The sequence below is a fragment of the Bos mutus genome, chromosome 1 (assembly GCF_027580195.1).
Source record: "Bos mutus isolate GX-2022 chromosome 1, NWIPB_WYAK_1.1, whole genome shotgun sequence".
NCBI lineage: Eukaryota > Metazoa > Chordata > Mammalia > Artiodactyla > Bovidae > Bos > Bos mutus.
Window position 1 is genome coordinate 155,365,779 of NC_091617.1, and position 17,139 is coordinate 155,382,917.

General features: G+C 58.8%; 1 protein-coding gene across 5 annotated transcripts in view; it reads right to left on the reverse strand.

Annotated features, from left to right (window-relative positions):
- COL18A1 (collagen type XVIII alpha 1 chain) overlaps window positions 1-17,139 on the reverse strand; it is a 52,540-nt gene that overhangs the window by 19,877 nt on the left and 15,524 nt on the right. For all 5 annotated transcript variants that reach the window (XM_070378107.1, XM_070378100.1, XM_070378090.1 and 2 more), the window contains exons 3-12: window positions 11,117-11,206; window positions 10,232-10,291; window positions 8,132-8,261; window positions 3,422-3,498; window positions 2,834-3,019; window positions 2,505-2,531; window positions 1,304-1,366; window positions 1,116-1,202; window positions 750-803; window positions 454-609 (exon numbers count right to left, since the gene is read on the reverse strand). In XM_070378107.1, coding sequence (XP_070234208.1) covers window positions 454-609; window positions 750-803; window positions 1,116-1,202; window positions 1,304-1,366; window positions 2,505-2,531; window positions 2,834-3,019; window positions 3,422-3,498; window positions 8,132-8,261; window positions 10,232-10,291; window positions 11,117-11,206 — 930 coding nt within the window. The remainder of the gene's footprint in view (window positions 1-453; window positions 610-749; window positions 804-1,115; window positions 1,203-1,303; window positions 1,367-2,504; window positions 2,532-2,833; window positions 3,020-3,421; window positions 3,499-8,131; window positions 8,262-10,231; window positions 10,292-11,116; window positions 11,207-17,139) is intronic.

Below are 17,139 nucleotides of genomic sequence, written 5' to 3' on the forward strand. Positions count from 1 at the left end.
CCTGTGACCCAGTCTCAACAGCGACGCCCCCGGGCCCCCGCCTGGCCACGGTGCAGTGTCCCCTGTGCTGGGGGCTAGGGCAGCGGAATCCTGAGGGTCCTGTGCACAGCGAGTCGCCCAAACATGGGCCCCTCTTGGCCCCGTTCTCCGGGCAGCAGGGCCCACTCCTGCCCCATGAAAGTAACTCCTGGAAATGGCCTCTGCCAGGCCAGCCGACCTGCGTGTGGCCAGGGAGGTGAGCGGCCTTGCGTACAGTCACCTGCAGCTTGGCACCCAGAACCACGGGGCTGCCCACTTGGGCCCCTCCCACACAGAGGGGCCCAGAGAAAGGAGCCCCCCAGGAGGATGTGGGGGGTGGGGAGTACAGAGCTGTTGAAGGGGACGTGTGCCCACATTCACTGTCCCTCGCAGGCCTGGACGTGAACAAGGGTGGGCGAGAGCAGGCAGGCTTACCGGGGGCCCTGGACGCCCAGGCGGCCCGTCCCTCCCAGGCACGCCGGGCAGGCCTGCGGGTCCAGGGACGTCCGAGCTGTTCATCCCGAAGCGGCCTGGCTCTCCTGGCAGGCCTGGGACGCCAGGGGGCCCCGGGGCGGGGAAGCCACGAGGGCCCTGGACATGGAATAACACAGCATGGTCACTGCACACAGCACCGGCTGCAGGGTGCCCCGCCAGGCCTCACACCGCACCACAGGTTCCACTGGCGCTTGGGGACAGCAGAGTCACGACCACCACAGCCCAGGGACACTCACGCGGAGGCTCTCCAGGTCGCCGCCAAAACCGGATCCCTCCATGTCGATGAAGGTCTGAGGAGAGAGACTGAGTCAGAAGGGGCCCAGGCCGTCCACCTCCAGTCACTGGTAAGGCAGCAGCCTGGTCAGCGCTGGGCTTCCCTGAGCATGGCCCCTCACTGACAGCCATGCAGGACTTTCCTGCTGACCCCCAGCCCCACTGCATAACAACCCCCACGGGGGCAGGAGCTGAGTCTCTGGGCCTGGACACCCCGGGGAGGCCGGGTCTGGACTGAGCAGCATGGCCTCAGGAAGCTGAGGTCTGCAGGTGGGCGGGAGGCCCCTCTGCTGGGACAGGGACGACCCTGTAGGAGAAGCAGGACTCACCAGCCTGTCGGGTTTGAAGGAGGGCCCTGGGGGCCCCGGAGGCCCCTGGGGTCCTGGGGGTCCCCTCGGTCCGACTCCAGGATCCCCCTGTGAACAGAAGACCCAGTTATACCAGGGTGCGTGTCCCCACATTGGGTCAGGGCGGAGAACAGCACAGGCCCCCCACACCCATCCTGGTTACCACTCACCTTCTCGCCCTTGGGGCCCACGTCTCCTGGGGTCCCTGGGAAGCCCTGTGGCCCAGTGTCCCCCTGGAAGACAGAGGCCAGGCGGCTTGGTCAGGAGAAGGCCCTGCGCCTTGTCCCCGGCCGAGCCACCACCAATACATGGCTTTGTGTCCACAGAGCAGTGCAGAGCAGACAGGGGCGGGTCCCTGGGGCGGTGGGGACGTCATGGGGGCTGCAGGTGGGCACCACCGACCTCAGAGATGTGAGCCCTCCAGGGAGCGGCGCCCCACAGGGGTGACCACAGTGTCTCGTGCACACAGGCTGGAGGGCAGCACCCTGCCCGTCACGCGCGTGCTGTGGGGGCACCGAGGACAGGAGAGCCGCCTGTGCACTGCCCGGGTGAGTGGGCTAAGGTCGAGCGGCCTAAATTGCCCTCAGTGTGACTAAGTGTCCACGCCCAGGGCTCTTCTGATTCGAGGCCCAGTGCACCCTGATCCGGGAGCTAGTTAATCCAGTCATTGGACCCTGGATTCCACACACACACACACACACACACACACACACACGCATCCCGCTCTGCCGAGGCCCCCGCCACGACTGAGTTGAGCTCCGGTCTCAGGTGGGAAGAGGCTCCTGCAGGACGTTCCCAAGCCCGCCCCTCCTGAGTCTCTCTTGAGGCTGTGAGTCCCCCTTAAACCCAGGAGCCTCCCCAGGCCTCCTCATCACCGTTCGCTGGTCTGTTGTTTCCTAAATCTTTATCCGAACCTTCATGAGTCATTTTACTCTGCTTCTTGGAAATAGCATTCGATCATTTTAAAAATCCAAACAAACTCCGACCCATGAGCAGGCAGACAAGCCCGCCGTTCCTGCCGCGAGCGTGTCTCGTCTTTTCCACGTGCCGTGTCCCCCACCCACACCCAGGCTGCTCCTCTGTCGTCTGTCGTCTCCTCTAGAATCTGAAGCTTTACCTTTCATTTCTTTCCTTTCCTTTTCTTTGTTCCTAGTAGTCTACACGTCTCAATACACCTGCTTAAATGTATGTTTTTCTATCAACAGTTAAACTTAACATTTTGTTAACAAAAAGTAAGTTTCATTTTCAAAATATTTTGAAATCTCTCCAGTAGGTTGAGTTCAAAAAATCCCAGGGGTGGGGAGGTGGAGAGCCAAAGGCCTCCTGCATGCATCACAGATAATACAGGTTCTGAAGGAAAAGACAACATACGGGCTTCCCGTCTTCACCAGGATCACCCTGGAAGGCAGGAGAGAACCATTAGTGACAGAAAATTACAGCCCTGACCCTACCCTGAGCTGAACATGGAAATGGACTCCAGCCCCCCAACCACCCCCCAGTGTGCTGACTCCCACGGGGCTGGGAGTTTTCTGTCTGTCCAGGGCACTGCATCCGCACCCCCTGGCCCCACCCCTGCTCCAGCTACCCTCCCGTTCCACCCAGGGAAGGAGACCGCAGTCTGGGCCCAGGACCCAGCACCACCCCCGCCCCGACCTGCCCAAGCCCCACCCCCAGCTAGACAAAGGGGAGACGGTACTCACAGGCTCACCGTCCCTTCCAGGGGTGCCGTCCTTCCCCGGGGGTCCCGGGGGCCCAGGGGGTCCCTGTGGTCCAGAAACAGGCTGTGCCTCATGGCTGTCTATGGCTGGGCCTGCAGGACCCTGGGGGCCGATGGGGCCAGGGGGGCCCTGAGCGCCAGGCTCTCCCTTCTGCCCCTTCAGGCCTCGCTGAGGACAAAGAGCAAAGGGTACAGGCTGGGGAGGGAGGTGCACACACACTCACCTGCATCCCTGGCTTGGCCCAGGTCACACAGAGGGCACAGACAGGCAAGGGGACGTGCAGAGTGGCCGTGCTTGCGGACACACATGGGGGGCTGCCACGGTGGTGCGGTCACGTCATCACCCTCCCCGCCCACGTGCTCTGACTGGGGGCCTCCCCAGCCGAGGATGCCCAGTACTGCCAGAGACCCTGAGTGCGGGTACAGGAAGGGGCACAGAGGGCAGGCAGGAGCCAAGAGCTCCACCAGGGTCCCCAGGGAGTAGGACCCCAGGGAGCAGGGTCCCCTGGGAACAGGTCAGGGGCACTGACTGCGCTGGGGGCCCTGTGGTTCTGGGTCAAGGAAGCCTCACCTCTTTCACGCTGCTCCCAGGGCTCCAAACACTCTCATCCCACGTGCCAACTGTGCCCAAGCTGGGGAGGGTCTGAGCTGGGGGAGGCAGAGGTGGCCGTCAGACCCTCTGCAGGGCTGCCTGCCCACCTGGCGCTCAGCCCCAGCCGGGTTCCCCGAGGATACACTCTTCTCCAGATGAACCATCTGAGGGTTGGTGGCACCCCCACGACCCTCCTGCCCTGAGCTCCAGGCATCTCCTGGGAGTGGGAGCCTCTGAGAACCTGACCCACATGCGGGAAGTCAGCACTGTTCTGTGTGGTGACCCAACCCAGGTCTCCATGGGCCCAGCCTTGTCCTTGTGGCTTCTCTGGGGAGATGGCGATGGTGCGCATCCCGGGACCTATCGGGGGTCTGCCCACAGGCCAGATCTGGTCAGATCCAGCCTCAGCCCGAGCCAGGGACGGTTCCCACAGAACTCAACAAAACACACAGAAGAGTGGATGTGGAGTGAGCACCCATGGCACGGATGCCCACAGCGTGGACGTTCTCCGTGTGGACACCCACAGTGTGGACCCCTGAGGTGTGGATGCCTGACCCCGACACCTCACCCTGCTCGTCTCCCGGCCTGTCTGCGGTTCCTCTCCACTGGGTACAGGATGGTGCCCCTGCTTTGTGATGGACAGCACTTTTGGGGTGAACTTTGAGGCTGTTCCCCTAAAGCTGTCACCTGACGTGTAAGCATCACGGAGCCAGTTAGAAAAGAGGATTCAAGCTGCGCTCTGACGTCCTGCCTCCTGAGGGTCTGCCCTCGCCGGGTCCTGATCACATTCTGACAGAGCTGGATGCTGAGCCTGGGGCTGGTTGGGACCTGGGGCCTGTGGGCTGACCGTGGACTGGCCCACTCAGGAAGGGCTTGCCTTTCCAGGGTCCCACAGCGCTGAGGGCCACCTGTGCCCTTGCCAGAAGAAACTGGGGTCACGATCTCTGTGCCCATGACCCCTGTGCCCACCTGCAGCCACCTCTGGGTTTGCCTTGCTCAGTAAGGGAGCCACCCAGTGCCTGCTGAGGGCCCCGTTACCCCAACCAGGGACTCATCAAGTCACCAGTTGACCACTAGAGGGCCCCCACACTGCCCGAGATGGCCCAGGGAGGAACCCTCCCAGGCGTTCAGTGTGGTTTAAGGCGAAATTAAAATCCTCGCCTCAGAAAACATTTAAAAGCACCAAAACATGGCTCAGAGAAAGTAAAGACCTAAATAAGCCAAAGGAGACAGATCTCTGAGTGTGGGGTCAGAAAACTGGACATTAGCTGACGTCCAGGTGCGGCCCCACGCTGACCGCATGGTGAGTGAGGATCTGAAATCCATACAGGGTAAAAAGCACACAGAACACAGAAGTGGATTCGCGAAGCAAGAGCAAGGCCGGAGGATCCACATCACCTGGGCCAGGCTCATCCTAAAGTGGTCAGCCCCACGTGAAACGACAGGGTCCCTACGGAGCAGAGTCCAGACACGCGCACACACGCGCACAGCAAAGGCCCCGGGGTGACGCAGAGGTGGGGAGACGGTCCTTCCAGCAAACGTGTTGAAGCCGCATCCGTGGGTCAGAGCCCCAAGTGAAACCTAAAACTGTGCCAGCCTCTCAGACATGACGCCAACACTGAGACCCATAAGGACAGACTGATGGGGGGCTTTCCTGGAGGTCCAGCGGTTAGAGCTCACACTTCCATTGCAGGGCCGCATGTTAGTCCCTGGTCAGGGAACTAAGATCCCACAAGCCGTGCGTGCATGCTAAGTCGCTCCAGTGATGTCCGACTCTTTGTGACCCTATGGACTGTAGCCCATCAGGCTCCCCTGTCCATGAAATTCTCCAGAAAAGAACACTGGAGTGGGTTGCCTTTCCTCCTCCAGGGGATCTTCCTGACCCAGGGATCGATCCTACGTCTCCTGCGATTCCTGCACTGCAGGCAGATTCTTTACCGCTGTGCCACTGGGGAAGCCCCACAAACCAAGAGATGGGGCAAAAAATAAAAGTACAAACAGATACATCTAATCTCATCAAAGTTACAAGCTTGCACTCTTCTAAGTCACTTAACAAAATAAGAAGGTGAGCTCAGGCTGAGAGACTCTCCGGCAGAGGAGGCGTGTACAGAGCATACGAACTCTCAGCAGAGGTGCGCCCAGTAAAACGAAGGCGTGAGGTTGGGACAGATTCCTCACGAAGGAAGACACAGGCACAGCTGGTGCGCCCACAAGAAGATGCTCCACGGTGCCCATCATCAGCAGGATGCAAAGTAAAGCCAAGGAGACACGGCCACACCGCTGTCGGGACGGGTACAGCAAAAGGGCCGAGTGCCAGGCACTGGTGGGGACCCACATCCCAGGGAGGTTACATGGGCAGCTGCCATGGCAGTGTGTGGCAGTTCCCTGTGACACACACTCCTGCCACTCCACCCAGGTGCTGACCCGCGGCAGATGGAAGCATGTGGCCATGGACCCTGCACACAAACCCCACGGCCACCTTTCTGTAACAGCCCCAAGTGCCCACCTACCCAGAGAAACTCTACTTGGCCACAAGATGGTGACTCTCAAAGCACTGATGCTGAGTAAATGGGTCAGACAAAGTCCTGGATTCCCTTTAAGTAAAATTCTAAGTGCCAACATCTGCAGCAACAGAGCAGGTCAGTGGCTGCCCGGGAATGGGGGTGCGGAGTGGGGGGCCTGCAAAGGGGCTGACAGCGCCTTCACGTCTTGCCTGAGGCGATGGTTTCAGGGGAGGACACGTAGGCTGAAACTTCTCAAATTGTGTGTTTCAAATATGTGTAATTTCACACACTACTATGTATAAAATAGATAACCAACAGGGACCTACTGTATAGCACCTGAAACTCCACTCAACATTCTGTGATAACCTATATGAGAAAAGAATCTGAAAAAGAATGAATGAATGTACACGGGTGACTGAGTCACTATGCTGTATACCCGAAATTAACCCAACAACGTACATCAACTCTACTTCAATAAAATTACAAAAATGTGTGGTTTATCATATGTCCATTACACTTCAAAGCAAAGGCAAACCGAAAAATAAAGCCAGACCCGTCATGGAGCTATCAAGGGGTCTGGGACGGCCCTGACTGGGGCCCCAGGCAGCAGAGCATAGCAAAGCAGGGGTGGGGCACGCGCCTCAGTCGCGAGGCTGGGGCTCTGGCAGTACCCTAAGTGGCTCTGACAAACGTAACAAGCACACATGCCCCGATCACAGGGTATGAACAGAGGGACCTGACCACAGCGCCCCGATCACGGGGTATGAACAGAGGGACCTGACCACAGCGGTCAATTCTCTCATCTGTTCTTTCCTGCTTCTAAGTTGGGTGCATCAAGCATGTGATATTTCAGTAATTTTTAAAAGTGATAAATGCTCTTCTCCAAAATAAAAAAAAACCTATACAATTTTCTAGACCTACTAAGTGTTGCAAACAGAGCTCTATTGTGTCTCCCTAAGACCCCGGTTACCCACCAGACACGGACCTGGGCACCGCTGTGAGGGACTTTGGAGATGATGGTAACTAAGGAGCTGACGTTAAGGTGGGGAGAGTGTCCTGGGTTATCGGGTGGAACCCAGTCATCACACGAGGCCCCCAAACAGACGAGGAGGCAGGAGGGGAGCTCCGGGACCCAGAGCAGGAGAAGGACCCTCCCCCCCGACAGGGCTGGGCCAGGACCGGAGGAACACAGTGGTCTCTGGAACCTGAGGACGACCCCTGGCTGGCAGCGGTGAGGACCCGGAGCCTCAGTCCTGCAGCCACCGGGAATGGGATCCTGCCAGGCCCCTGAGTGGGAGGAAGCCAGTCTCCCCGGAGGGAAGGCAGCCATGGGCACGGTACAGGGCAAGCTTCCCCCCGAGACGCTGAGGGAGCCTCCGGCCCTGCCACGAGAACCAACTCCGTGGGCACCTGTCACACTGCAATGGGCAGCTATGCACGGGCACGGAGTCCACTTCCCAGTGTGCCCCAGGCGTTCAGGCCTGAGCACCCTCTGGGCCCAAATGCTGCCCAGCTTCACAGAGGTCCAGTCAGAGGCGCCTTTGCCTCCCTCAAAACCAGCTCCCGTGTTCTCCTGGCGACCCCCTGCCCCCAGGCTGGGGAGTGGCAGCACCCTCAGGATGGTCCTGTGACCCCCAGGAAAGCAGGAAGTGAGAAACGACACAGGGAGACCACGTCCATGGGGCAGCAACGGGGCAGGGTGGGTGCAGAGCCCCCAGCAGTGGGGCATCCATGTGACAGACGGGAGCCCCTCACCTGCCACGCACATGGGCCCACATACTGCCTGCACACGCACACACCCGGGACACGCACACACCAGGGACATGCATAGATGAGTAACACACACACACCAAGGACACGCACACGCCAGGGACACGCATGCGCCACAGACATGCATAGACCAGCAACACACACAATCAAGGACACGCACACGCCAGGGACATGCATAGACCAGTAACACAGAGACCACTAACATGCACACATCAGGGACACGCACACACCAGGGACACACACACACCAGGGACATGCATAGACCAGTAACACACACACACCAGGAATGTGCACACACCAGGAATGTGCACACACCAGGAATGTACACACACCAGGAACACGTGCCGTGAACACACACAGCCACGAACACGCACATACCACTAGTACACACACACCCCACCTCGGCAGGCTTTACCTCCTAATGAAGACGCTGTGGTTGACTCCTCTACTTCCTCAGTTCTCAAGTCCTCCTCGTTGCCGACTCCGGCCAAGGGTGGAGAAGTGACCGGAGGAGCCTCGGGGAGCCTGGGCCCCAGGGGCGCACCCTGGGAGGAGTGGGAAGCAGCTCCGTTATTCAGTGACACGTGTGGCCCACATGCTGCCAGCTTTACACACATTTGGTTGTAAAATGAGATTTTACAAAAGTTAAGAAGAAACCATCAGGGACTCCATCTTAGAAAAGAAGAAACTCCAGGCCGCTCCAGGGTCGTTTTCTTCTGAGCAGCTCACACGGTGGGGGTCTCCTCGCCCTGAAGCCCCCATACCTGGAGGGATGGACAAGAGCCTACCCTCCCTCATCCCCCATTCAGAGCCCAGGACGGCCCCTCGTAACTCAGGCAGCCTTGGCTCCTGCCTGTGGTCTTGACAGTGACGGACACGAGGCCATCACCATGCACCAGAGGGGTGGTCGCATGTGTCCTCAGTGAGGGTCCTGACCCGGCACCAAGGCCCAGTGATTCCACCTGCCCCCCATCCCAACCCAAGGGATGAGGCTGACTCTGCCCTGAAAACTCTATTCCCTGTCCCCAGAGAACCTGGGGCTTCTAGGGCTATGCCCTGAAAACCCACTCCAGTATTCTTGCCTAGAGAATCCTGTGGACAGAGGAGCCTGATGGGCTGCTGTCCATGGGGTCGCACAGAGTCAGACATGACTGAAGCGATTTAGCATGCATGCATGCATTGGAGAAGGAAATAGCAACCCACTGCAGTATTCTTGCCTGGAGAATCCCAGGGACAGAGGAGCCTGGTGGGCTGCCATCTATGGGGTCGCAGAGTCGGACACAACTGAAGCAACTTAGCAGCAGCAGCCCTGAAAACTCACTTCCCTGCCCTGGGGCCCTCAGGGCTTCGAGGGTGAGTGCACAGGTAAGACGCTTCCTGCACTCCCTGTCTGCACTCAGCACACACTCCCTGGGGATACTGCTCCGGAGACGGTGCTGTCCATGTGCACGGACCCAGTGTCCCCATGAGGCTCGTCCGTGGGTGAGCAGTCCCCGGGGCAGACACAAGGCCTCCCTTGCAGCCAGAACCCTCTGATGTGGGCGAGGTCCTCAGGGACCCCACGTCAGTTGGTCACGCTGACACCCCAGACCCCCTGCGTGTGGGAGAGCGGAGGCCTGGAGAACCACAGAGGGCGCACGGAGGGCGCTGAGAGACTGAGTGTGTCCAGGGCCAGGCCAGGCCTGCACAGCAGCTCCCGCATGGCCCCTCTGACTCCTCCCCGTGGCCTCCGCCGGGTTTTGTGGAGCTGGAGCTGGCAGGGGCAGCCAGCTAGTTAGCACACTGCAGGCTGATAACTCCCTCTCTGACCACCCCCCCGAATCTGTTGAGAGACTGCATGGCTGCAGCACTTGATGCCTTGGCACCAGCATGGTGGGGACACTGCTATCTCCGTGGTTTGTGCCCGGGGCCCCTGGGTAGACAGCTGAGGAGAGGACAGGCCACGTGACAGGCAGGGATGCTGTGGATACCACCCACTGACACCGTCCAGGGGTCTGCCAGGCGCCAGAGCCAGCGCTGCTCTAGCAAGTGAAAAGCCAGGGAGGCCCCAGTGCCCCTGGAATCAGGGGGTCCACTGACCACTCACCCCAGGGCAGCTCAGCACTCCACCTTGTCATGGCCCTGGGACGCCCGGGCCCTGGAGGAGATGACCCTAGGGGCGGAGTAGGGGTGGGACACACTGTGGGTCCAGATGGGAGAAGGGGGCATCCTTCCCGAGATGCCCCAGCCTGTGTGCTACTCCAGGCAGTGGGGGCCACACAGCAGGGTCACCCCTGGGTCCCCCATGGCCCCGAGAGCCGACAGGAGATGCAAACAGACACTCGAGGAAGGCCTGGGCCAGCCCCCAGGCTGGAAGGGACATTCCCTCCCAGGAGAGAGCACAGATGGGAAGATGCAGCCCTGACTCAGCCTGAGTCCGGTCCCCATCTCCAGCGCAAATTTGTCCTGAGAAGTCGCACACACGTGTGCACAGGTGTGCCTGCCCGACGCATCATCCGCAGGCCCCAGCACTCACCAACTCCTCCCGGAGATGCTCCTGGGTCTCCACGAGCCCGCTGCCCAGGTCTCCAGACGCCTGCGGGGTTGACAGGAAGCAAGTTGATGGCTGAAGCCCCCAGCCCCTCGGAGCTCAGGGTCAGGGGGAGGGCAGGCCATGAGGAGGTCAGCCAGTCATCGACAAGGCTCGTGTCCATCAGACTTCTTAAGATGAATGGCTTTTAGGAAACCAATGTGGCCCCTGGCCAGACACCCAAAGACCCGCTTGGAGGGTATCCCTTCCTCTCCTGTCCCGGGACACTATCCTGGGAAACGGCCCTGAGGGGAGGCCCCGCACAGGGACCCTCGGGGCTGGGACATGGCTGCAGGTCCCACTCCCTGGGCCAGTCACTGCATGCGGCTGGATCGTCTCCCAGTTCACAGTGCTGGGCTCACAGGAGCTGCTGGGACCTGGGGCCACCCCGGGGACACAGGTCTTCTGCCCTTCTGTCCTTCACACAGAGAACCGGTGTGTCTTCTGCCTTAGGCCCCACGGACTGTGCATGCATACACGTGACCGCACACCCACACACTTTTTGCTCTGGCAGCCACCAGTGATGCTATCACCCAATGGGCTCCCCAGGCATGATATTTAACTCTTATGTTCTATGCATGTTTCTATGTGGAAAGTTCCAGGCAAGGGAGGCTCACCTGGGGGTCCCCAGGGTGACGTTATGGGCAGTTAGAAACGTGATCATGGGTAACATCCACCCAAAGTGGCAACTGTCAAAGACCTCTCTGGTCCCAATCATTTTGGGGCTTCCAGGAAAGGCCCACCACATCCTGGCCTGGGCCCCTCCTCCCACAGAGCAAAGGGGAGAAGGAGGAGGGGGCCCCCCGCCTGAGCTAGGCAGTGGCTACTCACCCCATCATCATCGTCATCCTCGTCCTCATCCTGGCACTGCCGGGGGCTCACCTGAGGATCCCTGCGCAACCTCAGCTCTGAGATCAGACCCTGAACACAGAGGGAGGGGAGGGTCACCAGGGGTCCTGGGACAGAAGACCCCAACTCAGGCCGGGCCCAGCTCAGAACCAGGCATGTCTGAGGTCAGGTCCAGCAGAGACACCGCAGGGGGTGATGTCACAGCAGGTGACATCACCCACTCCCTCTCTCTTCCCAAGGATGCTCATCACCCTCTGGGTGGTGCCACGCACTCCCTCCTGTGGTCCCGGCACTGCACCGGGCGCCTGGACACAGCATGAGCAGAGAAGAGGTCATCGGCGTGCAGTGTCCCCGGAGGCAGCGTCCCCTCGGGGCGTGAGGTGGACGGCACTGGGCAGGGGTAGGTCGGGGGCGGCAGGCACCTGCTGGGCAGTGTCCTGAACCATGAGTGTGGACAACTGCCTGTGGAGAGGACTGGGATCCCCACTCCAACAGGAAGTCTGAGGCAGGGCAGGGCCACGGGCAGCTGGGCTAGCATGATGGCCAAGGACCTCAGCCCAGCCACACCAGGGCCTCTACTGCAAGCGTCCTGCTCCCAGAGGGCGACGCGACCGCATGTTCTGAATCGTGGTCGAGATCTCGGGCCCGTGTGTGAGGCCACAGGACCCAGGCCTTCGGTGTCCTTTCTAGAAGCTGTCCACCTGGAGGTTCTGAGTGTTCACAAATGTTTTTCTTTTGTTTTCTACTTAACATCTTCATCCGTGGGGATGGATCACTGCATCTTCTAAACAGAGACCACACTGCGTTGCTTCTGAGAGGCACATTTTCATAGCTCTTAAAAACGGGCCAGCCTAGGTCAGGAGCTGGCACACTCCTGGGTGAAGGGCCAGTGGTGACTGTTTTCAGGTCTTTGTCGCTGCTGCTCTGCAGCTGTGTTGGGACGTGAACCAGTCTGTGGACACTGGACGCGGCTGCTCCAACCAGACTGTGTGGGACACTGAAACGTTCACACATCACAAAATAGTCTTGTTTTTTTCCAACCACTGGAACTCGTAAAAGCCCTTTGAGGTTGCGGGCTGTACAAAGACAGGCAGCGGGTGGGATGTCCTGGGGCCGCATGCTCACTCGACCAGCTTATGGTTTTTCCTCTAAGTGCCCTGCAGACTCCCTTCATCACTGACCTCCATCTCATGGCCCTCCTGCTCCCACATGACATCAAGCGACTAACACCCCGAGTGTCCCCAAGAGCCCTCGCCTGAGGGCTCCACTCCTATCTCCAGGCTCAGCTCAGGCCACCTCCTCCAGGAAGCCCTCTTGGACTCCCTCCCAAGGATCAGCACCTCCAGGCCAGGTCTGCCCAGCTCCATATTCCCCCCTGCATCTCTGCTTCCACTGATAGTGAGGTCTGCGTGTGAACATGTCATGTTTGTGGCACGTGTGCAAATGGATATGCGCATGTGTGTGTATGAGTGTATAAATGTGTCATGCAGGTATGCACATAGTTATGTGCGCACCTGTATCCATGTACTTGTGTGTATGTGCCCACGTGCATATGTGCACACGTGTGTGCATGTTCAGGCATAAACACCTGCTCCTGGGAGGCGAATGAGGTCAGCGGCCCAGGTACGGGCTGAGGGAGGCCCCGCATCCCCCAGCTACCACGAAGTCATTGTGTCCCCAGTACAACTCCCAACCAGGCCTGTGAGGAGAGGAGGGGCCGAGAGCACAGGTGGGGGGCAGGCAGGTGACTGCAGCCCCACAGCGCACTATGACACCCCTTTTCTCAAGCAATCTCGAGGGCTGACCTAGGAGTAACTTTGGTAGTCCACTGTTGGGCTTCCCAGTGCTGCCCCGCCTCACCAGCCGATGGGGGAGGGGGCACCGAGTCACCAACGATGGTTTCCTACTGCTGGTCAGTCTCCGTAGGCAGCGAGAACAGTGCCCGCTGGTGGAAACCACAGGCCATCTTTACCGTTTTTTTCCACTTTCCCACAGCTCATTCCAGAAGCTCAAGGGCTAAAGTGCCTGTGGCTTAGTGGTCAAGGCCCATCTTGCCTGGGGAGCCGGCAGCTCTGACCCCAACACCATGCCAGGAGGCGGCTCAGTTCTCAGATGCAGGATGCCCAGAGGTTCCAGAAAGTTCGGCAGGACGGCCTGGAGAGGGCTCCAGGGGAAGCTGACAGCCCAGGGGGTGGGGGCTGGTGGAGCGTGGGACAGGGTCAGCTCTGCTGTCCATGGCCCGTCCCCCGGCTGGCGGGTGGTTGCACGGCAGGGGCGAGGCGGCCGTATCTTCCCAGAGGTGACCAGGCACAGAAGCGCTGGCTCCGTCTGAGGTCACCCCTGGCTCCAGCTGAACCAGAGCAGATGCTGCGGCCACAGCTGAGCCCAGCTGCTTCTGCCCCTTCATATCCAACTCCACCCCTGCCTCCCTCAGTCCCCTGTCACTGCTCCCCAGGGCAGAATGCCGCTGTCTTTTTCGGGATCTTGAACCATCCGGCAGATCCCTGCAAGGTCCACAGTTAGAGTAGGGCTGGCCCCTCCTCACAGCATCTGTTGGGGAGCCCAGGCTGTGTCCAGGGCTGAGGCCACTGGGGGGGGGACACAGGACAGCCTGACTGATGGCTCAGGACTGTGCAGAAGGCTTAGGCAGCAGGTATCAGGGTCCCTGGCCCCATGCAGTCCATGGAACCCAGGGGCAGAACCCAGCTGAGGGTGCAGGAGGCTGAAAGGCAAGCAGCCCACCCATGGCTGGAGCTCCGGTCTGAAGATGGACGGGCCACCTGGCCATGAGGAGGGGATGTGGCAGGGATGGTGCTTGGTCCACTCCATGGAGGAGTGTCCTCCCCGCCCATCCCCTGAATCCAGAGACGCTCCAACCACCATGGAGGGCAGTGAGCTGCCAGGAGTGTTGTGTGGAGGGCCTGTTTGTGGGAGGGCACACATGTGTGTGTGCTCAGAGCATGTGTGTAAGGGGCACAGGCCAGGAGCAGGAACGCAGTGATCACACCTGCTCTCCTGCGTGGGAAGCACACACAGGCGCCCCACCCTCCCCCCCCCGCCCCTCTGGGCACCAGCTCACCACCGCCTACAGGAAGCACGAGCCTTTCTGGGCTTAAAAAGGCAGGGGGTTGGCCCCGGGGCTCAGGGAGGAGGCAGCAGTGTGTTAGGGATGGAAATTCTCAGTCTACCCAGCTGAGGGTGGTGCTGAAGGGGGAACAGGCATCCCCAGATGACAGAGAGTCATCAAGATTGAGAATCCAGGGGGAGGCACAGAGGTTAAGATTCCAGAAAGCCACACTCTGAACACCCCGGGGAGACACCGTGAGGCAGCAGTCGGGGGGCAGGCCACCAGGCTCCCGCAGGTACAGGTCAGAGCACTGGACATCTGGACATGACCGTCCCCACGCTGATACCATCCCGTGAGGCCAGGCTGCCACGAGAGCAGGCCCGCAGCACTCTGGCCCCCACACTGCCAGCCAGCAGGGTGGCCGCTCAGCAAGAGGCCGCCAGACTGGGTTGGAATGGGGAGCAGAGGAGCCGGGCCCCCCGCCAACTGGCCTGCCCACTGGGGCAGCTGGGGAGACATCAGTAGCCCAGAGGTCACTGGGCCCACTGCAAACGCTGGATGGACTTAACAGATGTTATGAAATCCAGACCATTTGAAATCTGTCCTGTCACTGCCTCACTAGGGCCCCTGGTCTTAGAGCTGTGTGCAGACGACCACAGCCCCACGACATGAAAGCCTGTCCCTCATCACCGGTGCTGGGGCTGCCTCCCTGGGACCCCTATCTGGCAGCCCAGGGTTCTCTGGGCCTCCTGACTCACCCCCTGACTCACAGGGCCGTGTCCTGGCCCCAGGCCATGGGCTGAATGCACCTGTACAGGGGTGGGTGAACTGCAGCCCCCATGGACCTGACTGCCCCACCTCACCCCCTGCCTCTCCTTCCTCTGCTGGCTGACCCCCAGGCCGCCTGCTCCCTTGTCACCTACTCCAGCTGTCACTGTGACTGGGCCACACCACCACTGTCCCATTCTCCACACACCCTGGACCAAGTGGCATCTCACCGGTTTCCTGTATGAAGCCCCAGCTCCTGGACTATTTGTATGAAACTCTATTAAAAGCATCTCCTTCAGGCAATGGCGTGACTACTGCAGGACTATGAACAGGTTACATTACCCGTTCAGGTTGCTTCAGATGATTGACAGACGGGTACTGGAAGGAGCCGGCGACCGTGACCTTGAGTGCCCCGAGCTGCCCTCAGTCAGCAGCACGTTTGGTGTGGCTGGGCTTGGGGGCCACAGCAGGAGAACTGGGGGTGTCAGAGGTCACCAGCACTTTCCCTGCCTGCTCTGCTACCATCCTCTGTCTAAGCCTACCCAAACCTAGTGTGGCCAGTGGGCATCTCTTCGCTTCAGTGGATCAATCACTTCTGAAGATCAAACCAGTCCATCCTAAAGGAAATCAACCCTGAATATTCATCAGAAGGACTGATGCTGAAACTGAAGCTCCAATACTTTTACCACCTGATGCAGAGAGCCGACTCATTGGAAAAGACCCTGATGCTGGGGAATATTGAGGACAAGAGAAGAGGGGATGACAGAGGATGAGATGGTTGGATGACATCACTGATTTGATGGACATGAGTTTGAGCAGGCTCCAGGAGATAGTGAAGGATGGGGAAGCCTGGCATGCTGCAGTCCATGTGGTCACAAAGAGTCAGACATGACTTAGTGACTGAACAACACTTTTTATATAATGTGGCCAGCAAAGCCACCTGCTGAGGCAAATTCACAGCCTCTAGCACCATCATCACAGAACAGAAGCAATGAACGTTCAACATGAGGAGCACAGCTGGAGCGCGGCCTGGGAAGCCCAAGCCAGTCCTGTCCTGGCCCAGTGTCAGTTTCAGATGAGGGCCCCGGGGTCTGAACACATGACTAAACCTCCACGGAAACCTGGGTAAAGAGAAAGGTGGTTTCACACAGAGAAAAGCAGACAGGAATGAGAAAACAGGGACATTTCCAACAAAGAGAAACTAAGTCAAGAAAACTTGACCACAGGGTATCTGAAATAGTTAAGAAAAAGAAAGGATGAGGTCAATAAACACTGAAAAAGCGCTGAATTAATGTTTTAAGCCAAACACTATAACGGATCAGATCAGATCAGATCAGTCGCTCAGTCGTGTCCGACTCTTTTCGACCCCATGAATTGCAGCACGCCAGGCCTCCCTGTCCTGTGCTGGGTGGAATTAGGAATTTCCTAAGAGATATTTATTACCATTTAAGCTCAAGGAGAAGAATGAACCTGAAAACACCAAGGACGCTCATAATTTTGGGGAGAAAACAACAAAGGCTTTGCAAGCATCTTCAGAATAGGTGCCGGGCTGAGCGTGGGGGTCAGCAAGGGGCTGAGCACCTGCTCGAGACCACTAGCCGTGACACTCTGGCTCATCGCACACTCCGAGCTCTGTGCGCACCTCTGCCAAGTCCTGCCTGTCACACACGTGAGTGGTTCTTTCCCAAGAGTCTCAGTTCAGAAGAACTGACAAACGCTATCCTAAGCCGACCTATCTACTCCTCCCCAGATAGCACGCTTCACCTCTCACCCGGCTGGAGGCTGATCAAACACCCACAGAGAGATTCCTGGAACTGGAGTCTGAGGAATAAAGGGGCCACACTGCACTGGACTTCGCTGAAGTGCCCAGGCAACATCAGGGGGGACAGCAACTTCACGGCAAGCAGGGCTCCAGCCAGAGCCAGATGGAACAACCTTACAGTCCCCTCTGCTCTGTCTCTCTAACCTTTAAAGGTTTTTCTGGGTGTCTTCTACAGGCTAGATTTAACCACATAAACATTTTAAATATCCCAATGGTGGGGGAAAAAAAGACTAGGTGAAAAGGCAAGAGAAAAACTGGGGAATAAAATTTACAGTGTATAGAACAAATGATCAGTATCTTTTATATATAAAGAGTTCACACAAACTAATAAGAAACAATTGAAACCAT